Genomic DNA, 12,270 nt, shown 5'->3' on the forward strand with positions numbered 1-12,270 from the left:
GTGACCACTTACTCTGTGGGGTAAAATCATTATCTATGCTATTTAGCTCATATTATAGCGTTATTAAATCGACAGACATTATTGAAGACATTGACCTACAGCAAGACACCTTTTAAAATGTACGTATTTCAAATGTTCGGGGTCACACAGAAGGCAAGACGCACGTGACTTTTAGATACCTGGAGAGAAGAGGAGCAGCAGAGGAGGAGGAGGGGGCTGAGGGGGCTGAGGGGGCTGGAGAGACTGCGACGGGACCGGACTCTCGGCTCTCTTCACTGTGAGCTCACGTTTCAGCGGTGGGAGAGAGCGCGCGAGGCATTTGGAGACGGTTACGAAGCACGCGCGGGTCCTTTACGCAGTTTCAGCCGCACGGAGTTATTGTGTAATTATGGAATATACTGTATAAAGACTAAAGACTGCTTTTGGACAATTTTAGCGCGCGCTAACGGATGGAGTACGTAACGTAAGTGATGTGCTCCTTGGCTCACTTGGCTCCAATTCAGATGAACACAAGCCTCGACCGGAATCACAAAAGTTATTGCTGAAACTGAAGGACGTTTCAAGGAGCAAACCTGAGTGCCAAACGTCTCCTAAACCCCAAAGAATGGAATTTCTTTTCTCTTATTGGATAAAGTAAGATCTAGGAGAATACAGATCTCTTTACGGGCGACGAGCGTCTCTCGGCGTAGCTCTGAGTGGGGTCACTGTTTCACGGAGAGCTTCGGCTGTGACTTCCCCAGAGGCACATGGTCGCTCCAGCATGCCGCTGACAATTTTACTCTCTTGTGTCTTAGCACTAAACCCTGGAAAAAACAACTGAAGAACGAGGAAAGAAAATAATCCACTTTACTCATTGCCTATGACTGCTGGGACTACGGATATACGCAAAATGATCGCGCTTAATCTCATCACTCTGGTGATTCTTTTTGGTAAGTAACCCACAACCACCTGCGGCACAGTCACGGGACTGGACCCTCTGATATTCACACTTAATCATTATGCTTTTAATAATAATTTTCTGTATTACAAACTTTGACACAGTTCTCTATAGAGCCCAGCGTTCTTCGTAAATTCGTTAGTGTTGCATTGTTTTCCTCATTCACGCCACTAAACGTCGTCAGTATTCACTGGGTTGTGCGGTAGAGAGAGTTCTGGATGTGGGCAGTGGCGCTGTCCTTGGTGCTGAAGCAGCCGCATCCTGTGTCTCCTGCTTCTACTAGCGCTGCTCTGTTTTGCGCTTCATTGTCAGACAGATAAACACTCACATAGTTACCTGCCTTGACAGAACAGGCTCTTGTCTTTTATTACGCTTAGTTAATTCCACCCTCATGGCTTTGTCCTGCCAAAAACAATCTGTTGAACCACAAAAGGCCACCTGTACACACTTTCATTTAGCCCTACCTTTCCTGGCTTTCTTTCTCACTACTTTTTCAGTTTTTCATTCTTGTTGCCTGTTATTACTTATGAATCACAATAAAGCAGAAATTATTTTAAACTATAAAAATAGCCTAGTTCTAGTAGGTCCAGACCTCCTCCAGTTTCAATAACAGAAACTTTGTTGCTAAGGTAACAAATGAAAAAGAATCATCTCAATCAATTTTAATTACACATGTCATTAAATAATTTGGCCTAATTTAGCATTGAAACATGTAGGCCACTGAAATGTCATCATGAATTGAATATGATTTAGACTTGCACTAAAGATATTATTTTGACAGTGGCCACCACTTATTGCTTCCTTATGTAAATCTCTGATGCAGCTCCATATAATTGGTTTTGGCTCTAAGCTGAAAGGAGCCTGGCAATGATGACCGCTTTTAGAGCCCAAGAAACCTTTAAAATACAAAATAAAAGCTTTTTCTTTTGACAAGGAAATCCCAGTTGATACTGTAGTGTGAAAAGGCTCTGTATAAATACTAAATAAGACTATAGCTGAAGCATAAGGAGCAAACCCTTCCTGAGAGTGTGTTGTCATGTGTGCCTTTGGTCTCCATGCAGAAGTGCTGGTGTGTGACTCAGAGCTGGTCCCACCGGGCTGGAGAGAACCTCTGGACTGTGTGAGAGCATCCGAAATGTGCAACCAGAACAGCCAGTGCAGCTCCCGCTACCGGATCATGCGCCAATGCCTATCTGGAGGGGACAAGGAGCGCAGTGCCATGCTCGCCTCCAAGGAGTGCCAGGGGGCACTAGAGGTACTGCAGGACTCTACACTGTATGACTGCCGCTGTAAGAGAGGCATGAAGAAAGAGCTGCAGTGCCTCCAGAACTACTGGAGCATCCACATGGGTCTAACTGAAGGTAAGGCCAAGCACTCAGCTGTTTTAAGAGGGGATTAAGCATCCTGTGTTCAGGGTTGCCATACATACAGATAAAACAAAAACAAAAAAACAAAGTGTTGAGAGAGGTTCATATGATGGGATTTAGAATAACTAAGCACCCAATCCCCTATATGAGGGACAAACTGGGCTCAAGTCCCACTCAAGTTGTGTTGTATTTTGCATTTTAGCAGTTTAGTTAAATTAGCAGAAAGACTCCTCTGTGTGAATCCCTGTTTGTGCAGTAAAATCCTGCACACATGGGTACCATTCCTGATCAGTGTGGAGAAAGACAGGCCACAGTGCATTAACTGAAACATTGCTCAGGGATCGAAGGGACCCCAGACACCTGGCTAACGGCTGGGCTTGGTCCTAGTCCCTGCTCTGCCTCATGTCTGTGTCAGCAGGTCTGCACACTGCTCTGCTCTGGCCTCTCTCTGCTGCTGCTGGCCTAGTTTAGGTCTCATTAGGAGGCTTGCACTTTGTTCTCAGCTCCACTCAGATGTGGCTTAGCAATGCTCACAAAGCCTGGCCTTACACAAACAAGGCAGACTCAGTTAGAGCAAAATAAGTTAGAAGTGACGTTGTCCTCAAACATCATATGAAGCACACTGTTGTAAATACAAGTTATCACACAGACGGTTTACATAAAATGAGCACGTGGTGAAGATGAAGTATGGTTCACTTTGCTTCAGAGCAGCACTGCCTCTTAAAAAAATATTATGTCATTGAAGTAAAATGTAATGATATTCTTTTTCTACTTTCTTATTCAAACGAATAACAATTTTCCTTTGAACTATTTTCTTTACAGTTTGTTTAAATAAATCCTCCAGTGTATTTATCCAGCCCTATAATCTCGTGATCACTAGATTTTTGAAAATATCTAGAGAGGAAGAGAAGAAAGGTGCTTTATAAGTTAAGATACTGTAGGTCTTGTGTGCTACTAAATAATTCAGGGTGATATTATCTGGAAACTTGAGAAATACAGTATATCAGACAAATCAGCCATTATTGACTGAAACTTGAGAAAATCATATAAAGCTTGCTGCAACGCAATGTAAGGAGCTCAAAGTATGTTACTTTTCTTACAGATGTTGAAACCTTTGTTCATTAAACTCTACAAATAGCGGTCAGACATGATTACATTAATAAAGAGGGTGTTTCAGACCACTGCTCCTGTGTGCTGGATACACTTAAACATGCCTTATGCTATGGATGGCTGATAGAAGTCCTGTCTGTTTCGAAAGTCTCATGTTGTTGAAGTATTAAAGTACACTGAAGAGTTCTACTATTGTTTGTCTCTTGGTGTGTGTGTGTATTTAATGGGACACAGAGCATTTGCCAGCTATTTGACGTAAAAGTTCTACTCGATTGGAGAATAAGGAGCAGGTGGAAATAATTCACAGCTACCTTTTCTTGAAAACAGAGGGTGGATTTACAAGTAGGATTACGAAGTGCGAAGAATAAAGCAAATTATCTATAACTAATGTCTTTAAGAATGGCGTCTAAGTCAATATAAATGTGCGCCACTGCGTCTTGTTATAAAGGGTCCTTTGTGTCTCTTTAATCATAATCATAAATATTGTTACTATTGTGGGTAAAAAATTGTTTGCGTGAGCCATGATACTATTGAAAAACAATTGTTATCTCCTGCCTTGGTAAATCAACATGAAATATTGAATTAGTTGGGTCTGACAGAGTTGGGACACTCAGCACTGGGGGAAGTGTGATTAGTGGGTATTCCTCTGACACTTGTAGAATCCAGTTTGCAGATGAGTAATGACTTTCAGGTGACGAGGGCACTATAGTTGGATGCAGGGGCCTCGGGACATACAATTACAACTAACAGTTCACTAGCTTGATTAATGTGCTCACAAACAGGGACAGGGACATCAAGAAGTGGTGACATTATTCTTATTTTTTGCTTCAGGCGCTGCATTTTGTACAGTTAATATATAATTTTCTATAATTCTACTTGTTTTGCCTGTGGGCTTCACCTTCTTCCCTACTATGTTTAGGTCTAAGTCATTGTGGCCTATAAAAACATGAACAGGAAAGTTGTTTAGACTGTTTACCGTGTGTTTCAGTTATTTGGCAGTGCTGTTTTGGTTTCCATCTTAAAGTTTGTTTAAAATCTTCTCATTTGAAACTCATCATTAGGGACAGACTATTCAAAATTAAGATGTTTTTATCCCCTTCTGTTTTGTTTTCGCCTTTTACCTTAGAGACAATTCAGGGTTTTACCTGTAAACTGCAACCTCTTCCTTTCAGCCTTCAACCATTATTCACTCGTGTGTTCTAGAGATACTAACTAACACTCAAGTATAATATTATGTATGACTTTGCAATGTGGCTTCACATCACTTCTCAAATACACTATCTAAAGCTATTTTTATTGATCTATTTATTTTCAAATTCACTTCCCCAAGCTACTTTCTCTAAACACTGGAGACTTCGGCAAAACCAAAACTCAGCACATAACATCAACATGCCACTGTAGCTTTTATAAGGGAATTACATTATCATTAGTTCTGCTTCTACATAAACGCATATAACACAGTTGCCATTAATGTTAAGTGTTTTAAAGTAGAGCTGTTACTTCTCACTAAGAGTCAACGGCAGAGGTGTGAGGTTTATTAATGGAAGCTAATGCTTTATAGTTCCCTCTGTAATAAAGAAACATTTAATCAAGCGCTGGTCTCAAATATAGTATCTGTACATTTCTCCTTAAAAGAGCCACTAATTGCTTATTGGCTGACTTACTTACATGTCTTTCCCACATTTAAGATCTGAAATAGTTGCAGTGCTCTCATTATTTAAATATACCTCTTCTGGTAAGTAGTTCATGATTTTCTATACTTCTTGAGTCATAACCCTGTACCCAACATATTTTGTGCCTTTGTGCCATACATACTGGAACCATTCGACTTCATTTGGATAAAGGTAAACAGGCTGAATCTATGACATCTCAGTGCTCTCTATGGTTATAGTTAATGCTTCAGCTGGTAAGATGGGCTCATATTAAAGCTTGTTTAACCTCACCATATTATAATGCTGTTATATGATTCAGCGGACAGTGGATTGATACAGAGAATCACTCCTCTACTGTAAGTGAATTTCAATCTATCATTCTCTTCTTGTAAATTTTACATTTTACACTATACAGTTCTATTAATTTATTTTAATCTGAATTACTTATACGAGTAAACCTTAAATGATAAATGAGAGCTCAAGACACAAACTCGCAAATCCAAAAGCATCAACATTTTTTTTTTTTTTTTTTTTTTTTTACAACAAATATATCATGAAAGAAAAATTCTAATCTGTCAAGTGGACAAAAAGTTGTAGGAGTGAAGTCGTTTCACTGCTCATCCAAGCCGCTTCTTCAGTTCTGGTCAGATTACTGCTGGACACTGCCTTATATTTATCTTTATTATGGATCATATTTGGACGTCATAAAAATGACACAAACATACAACAAATAGATCAGTGTAAAAACACCAGTCTTGAATGTTTTTCCACCTATTGATGAAGAAGAAAAATGGGTTTCTTGACCTACTTAACAGATGACTGTGGTTTTAAATAGGTGAGCAGAATGCCTGTACTGTCTGTGAAATTCTAGTTAGCATGAGTAACCCTCACTGCTCACCTCAAATCTTGCACATGTTCACAAAGTGAGTGCTACTTTTCTCTGTCTCAAAAGTTCAAGTTAGTGTGTTGGGAAACTGTAATCTCCAGCAGAGGCTTATGCTGAAACACTGCTGCTGTTTGGTTATGACTATAGTTTGTGTAGACGTGTGTAGAAATAACACTCCGACTCCAGCGCAGTTGCATCTTGGCTTATTAAACATTGTTGTTTATGTGAATTAGAGTTGACAAAGGATGCGCAAACAACATGGAAGGATCAGTGGAGATAAAAGAATGATATCCAGGGAATTAGATCAAAGTGTGATGACAGCATATGACGGAGAAAGGGGGAGGCAATTTCAGACTGGGAGCACAAAAATGGAAAATGGAGTTCAGAGGGACAGGATCAGAAAGCACAGATCAGACAAGCATCAAACCTGCACTTATCTGAACGCTCCTCCGTACTTTCCATCCATTAAAGCACAATGCTCAGGCTCTGCCATAGACTGAGGTCAAACGGCTGTATTCACTTCAGCGGGCCTCTCTCAAATTATTGTCACATATTTGAGAGTCCTGATGGCTCAAACACGAACAATACCCGCCTCTGATGCTTCATTATAATTACACTATGGTGCTGTCAAACAAATCAGAATGCATTTCACCACATTCACAGAGCATCACTGTGTTATTGATGTGTTTATGTTTGCAGTTTGTCGCCCCATTAAACCTGAGAGCAGAGTTCATTGACCTATCAGCATATATGGTGTCTGTGTGTGTTTATCTTTTAGACCAGTAAGTAAGTAAGTTAGTAGTAAATTTTACATCTTTTCGAAGGTTTTGGAGGCTTTTTCACATCAACATCATTAAAACGAGAAAATCTAATTGCAATATTTATAGTAATAATTCAATAGCAACCATTTCTTTGCCTGGTATTTGAGTTAGGGGGAACTCAGAGTGTGAGAGAAAGCTTAGGGGAGACTTGATCTAAAAAATCATAGCAGACAACATACTATTTCCTCAACCAACAGAAGCGTATTTGCCGTGCACTTCCTGTTTGCATTCAGCGGCAGACTTTAGCATTCTTTGGTCCTCTTCCATGTTATGATTTTGTATTCAGTCATTTCGCTCTGAGGGGAATGTCTGCTCCTTTATCTGATTGGCGCTGCATCGTCTTTACCACAGGTGCCAATGTTGGATCAGTTTGGGATGAAATCTCAGCATTAAAGCCGCAGGGGCAAACGTGACTTCAGTGTTGTTTGTTATTGAGGAAGGTTGTATTGACTCAACGCCAGAACAGTGCTGTGACCATAAACGCTGGGTAGATGTGGCTGCCTGACCTTGACAAGTGACCTCTGATTAACCAAATGTAATCAGTGTGCCCATGGGCCCAATTGGAAAGCCATTTAATTAATTTCAAGGTTCACAATTAAACTTTTTCCCCTAATGAAAATTACTGTGTCGGTGTCTTTAAGCTTTCTTTTATTTCTCCCCAAAGGTGTGAAACATCAAAAATGAACATAATAAAACAGTGGGAGTTAAAAAGAAAATCCAATTTTATCCTTGTTCAGAGATCCAGTCTACTGAACTCAGTTGATTACAATTTTCTTTACAAATTCTTTGATTGCAGAAATTTCAAAAAGGATTTGTCAAAACAGTTCATAAAATAAGTTTATATACTGCAAGTTATTTGATGTTCAAAACCCTGTAAACACAGTATCAAGTGCATACAAACACAAACCATTACTCTGTGATTGAAATAGTATTATAAATCCTTTCATATTCTTTCACAAGGTTCTGATAAAAATGGCCAAAGGAACACACAGGCTTGAGACCTTTTAAAGCTTAAGAACTGAGGCTAAGGAGGCAAAAGATGTTAATGATGTGATACGGGGATGTAGCTTTAGGGATCCCTGTCTGTGCAGATTCCAACTCTACAGACTTCTTCGCTGTCCCTGAGGAGGACACTCATACAAGAGGGCAGGCCTACGGCTACAGCATTAGTCAGTTTCCTCTCTGCAAGGCCAGCTGAATTGTTAACCGCTGCAGTGAGCTCCTGGTGGGACTAAAGCGCAGTGAAAAACCTCTCCCATAAAATGAGTCTGCTGCCTGGTACTTTCACAGAATCCAGGAACATTGGCCAGGAAAGGGATTTCTATTACTATGATTGTATTTCAATGACTTTAAGGATTTGAACAATGTATTATAAGGTCTAAATATTATGTGGGTTCTTTTGTTGTGGCAAATGGAGTGGCCATGTCGTGAGTGGAGCAAGAGCAAAATGTAAAACCAGAGCCAGATAATTATTTGATTAAAGTGTAAAAGTGTTTAAATGGACATGTAATGGTGTATTTGTGGTTCTAATAATGCAGAATGTAAAAAAACAAAAAACAAAACCCTAACACTGTACTCATCTATATGTTATGCAACACACCATCTGGACACAGTTACTCTGTTTACTTCGTATTCCTAATATATAACTATAAAAGAATAATTTACTACCTAAAATGGAAAAGATATTTTTCAATATTTGCTCACATTAGTTTGAACCAGTCAATAACGTGCACATACACACACACACACACACACACACACACACACACACACACACACACACACACACACACACACACACACACACACACACACCTCACTATCTTCGCCCGATCGCTCCATCACTGCCGCTGCTACCCAGAGTTACATCAATCCGAATGCTCCTTCACGCACAAATGAATAGTGAAGCCAATCCCCATGTTAAATATACAAAAAGTTATTTCATGATATTTATGTCATTTATCTGATCTCCCCACCAGTCACCTGTAAAAGAGCATGTTCAGTCGTCACTAGATGTTTACCAGCTGCAAACAAGTTTAGTTGGTTAGGTGTTAGCTCAGATGCCATTTTTACAAGCTAATTATTATCTAAAATAAAACATCACAAGGTTTACACACTTAACAATGATGAAGGAGAAAGAGAGAGAATCTTTCCGCCCACATGTCTCTTGTGAGGTATACCAGTCTAGAATGAAGAAAGAGTGGATTAGGCGATGATATATTAAAGGTAATGTTAGTGTTGTATTTATAACTATATGGTCCAGCCCTAAAGGCGAGTGAAACTTGTAGCATGTGATTTATCTGTGTGTTATTAGAGGACCAGTTGCAAATGTGGTTTGTAATTAGGCATGCTCACAGCGTAATGGAGCTGAACTGCTAAATGTGCCTGTGGGGAGCAGTGTGACCAGCTCGGCTCTGTATGTCTGTAGTATTTGTGTTTGTCTGGGTCACAACACATCACGTCCTTGTGCTGTTCACTTCATCACTGGGAGACGTTCTGACCTGCTGCTCATAGCAACTAAGTTTACATCAAAATGTAATTATGTTGTCATTAAGACGATAATGGCTCTATACTAAAATAAACATCTGAATCAACACCAAGGACACATGTTTTTTTTTACTCTATTATTAGATTATACCCATATACTATCTATGACTGAACCGCAACAGCAGCTGGGACTATTACTTAAGGGCTAACTCTCAAACTTGCAAACAATAACAAAATTCTATGGTATCACAGAATATTCTCAAGGACAAATTGATTTCCCACAAATTAACTGATTGCCACGTCACCATGGAATTAGAGTTTCATATGTAAGCCCAAGATGAGCCAGTATCTCCAGTGGATCACCTGCGATAACAGACAAAATACCCCATACCCACAAAAATCCAACTTAACTTTGATAGATTTGTTCAAAGTGGGGCATGGCCAAAACCAGACCTAGCAGAAAATAACTTCCCTTAACCATAGACTTTGAACAGTATGTGACAGTGTATTATATTTTATTCCAACTTTTTACGCAAACGACAAGTCTTTTTAGACAATACGCCTTATATTTGTAAGATATGATGGTGTAACATAAATTTAAAGCACCATCAGTGTAATTGTGAGACATGATGAGTGGCCTAATTCTGTTACAGTTCAGGCAAAACAAAAACAAAAAATCCTTCCTGATTTGACGGGTTTTGAACAATGATGTATTATAAGGCTTAGATAGAGTGTGGGTTCTGTTGCTGTGGCAAATGCAGTGGTCATGTTGTGAGTGGAGCAAAAGCAAAAGTCTGATTGAAAATAATGTAATAACAAAGCCAGATAATGATTTGATGAAAGTGTTTAAATGGACATATAATGGTGTATTTGTGGTGCTAATAATGGAACTAAACCTGTAAGATATGGTCGGTGTAACATCAGTGTAATTGTGAGACAGTGGTTTTCTATTACAGTTCAAAGAGGTTTGGGAGCCTGAGACCAACTGGGGCCGAATTAAAGCAAAACACCCTGAACTTCTTATGACTGAGGTGTACAATCATGAAAAATCATAGTAAGAAAAATTACAAAATAATCACAGTGGAGGGGTTTGGCTCCCGGACTACAATATTAAATAGTGAAATCTCTAGTAGTCTGTCTTTGAGGTTTAACATTTTTAGCCACACAGAACTGAATAAGAAAATAATACAACTTTGTATTCATAAGATCTGGTGTAAAATGTACTGGAAAATGGACAGTGTCTGGCCAGCTCCACGGTCCCACTCTGTCCTATTCAGTGCACAGTGGCTGGAGTCCATATTACCTCAGGTGAAAGTCATTGAGTCTCATTGAAGATGCTCTTGTGGTTCTCAGCCTGTGCTCTGAGCTGTGGAGCAGGTCCAGCTGTGTGTGAGTTAACACACCTGCCTCACTGTGGAGTCTGGAGCAGTCCAACATTAGACAGACGTCCACCATAAACCAGTGTCCTCAGGTCTTATCTCTATAAGGCTGGCTCTTTTCTCGGTGTTGAGGACACACAGTCACTCACTTATTGGCACTGAGACCTACCTAGGGGCAGCTGCTGAAAGGCAAAACCTACGGTCCCCACAGCTATGAATGATTCTGTTAAGTATTTTAAGCCTCTTTAACATGCACGCTAATATTTCAACTATATTTTGTCTGTTAACTGGTCCGTGCAAGCACCTAATCACAGAGGGGCTTAGAGTTCATCCTGCTAAATTGCACAGTTAACATCGACATTGGCATTTAGCATACAGTGAAATAAATGACTAATTTACCAATGTGACTAATGACCGATGTGTTTAGCATGCAAGCTAATGAGCAAGGTAAGTGTTTAGCATGCAAGCTAATGAGTGAGCTGCAGGCTGATTAGTATTGCTCCACAGAGAGACAGCAGTGTTCACTGTTTACCCATCTCATTCTCAGCTCTGTTCTCACATAGACGAGCACACAGCCGTGGCTGTGGACAGCATGTGTTTTCACACAGCAGAATACATTGTGCCACAGTCTTTGGTTTAATAACTGATGCTATGGGTGTTCGTTTAGGTGAATGCATAAAGAATGATGATGAACCAATGGAGAATACCAGTATAATATAGTTCATTTGATTTGGATGTTTTTACTTTCTGTTGAACATAACATTGACGCTGTCACTTGAACCATGCTGGCATTTTGTGTAATGAGAGAAGATATTATAATAAATCACTATAATACATACACCTGTAATGCAGATGGCTTCAGGTGCAAAATTGATCAAAAGCAGATGAATGGCTTATAAATCAGATGCAAATCATGAAAAAGACGTTTGTATGGCAGGGTTTGGATCAGCTGTGCTGCTCCACTGCAGTGGCACAAGTGTTGGACAAGCACAGAAAGCCTCTGATCAGAATTCATTAGCTGTGTTTCAAACTAAGACAAGCTCAGTTTACGCACACAGAGATAATGCCATAATGACAAGATTATTGGTAACCAGACTTTTGGCTAATGGGTTTGTTTGGCATTACAGTGCATAACTATTGCAACTAATGAAGATGCAAAATGAACAATTTTAGCCAAAAGGTGGCATTGCAAGTCCTTTAGTCGTGTTTGTGTGTCAAGTTCACGCATGTTAAAGGCCCGATTTACGGTTCTTTCCACCTCATGACCACATCCATTTTATTGATTAGCTGTGAGCAAAGGCACTTAAGTGGTCAGATTTCTGTCTTTATCGGCTCATTCTGTATCCTGCTGACGGTACACTACCAGCCTCACACCACTCTGTGAATGTGGCTGCAAATGGTCCTCTATACTCCACTGCTTTGTTTCAGATAGAAGGTGTGACATTGAACACATTTGATAATATGTGTTTTTTCCTTGTAAAATAAATCTAGTTGTACTTGTATTACTAGATTTTGCTTTTAAAATTATTCAATAATGTTGTTATACCCAGTGTATATAGTAATATAACTGCTCAGTTACAGAAGTAAAAGTACATTTTATTCAAATTTGACATCAGTTTTCTTTATTGTAG

General features: G+C 39.6%; 1 protein-coding gene across 1 annotated transcript in view; it reads left to right on the forward strand.

Moving 5' to 3' along the window:
* The first annotated feature begins 889 nt into the window (after positions 1-889).
* The window catches only part of gfra2b (GDNF family receptor alpha 2b), a 45,520-nt gene continuing 34,139 nt past the window's right edge, over positions 890-12,270 (forward strand). The window contains exons 1-2 of the mRNA XM_055231943.1: positions 890-929; positions 1,999-2,298. Coding sequence (XP_055087918.1) covers positions 890-929; positions 1,999-2,298 — 340 coding nt within the window. The remainder of the gene's footprint in view (positions 930-1,998; positions 2,299-12,270) is intronic.

Source organism: Periophthalmus magnuspinnatus, chromosome 23 (assembly GCF_009829125.3).
Source record: "Periophthalmus magnuspinnatus isolate fPerMag1 chromosome 23, fPerMag1.2.pri, whole genome shotgun sequence".
In the NCBI taxonomy this organism is placed as follows: Eukaryota; Metazoa; Chordata; class Actinopteri; order Gobiiformes; family Gobiidae; genus Periophthalmus; species Periophthalmus magnuspinnatus.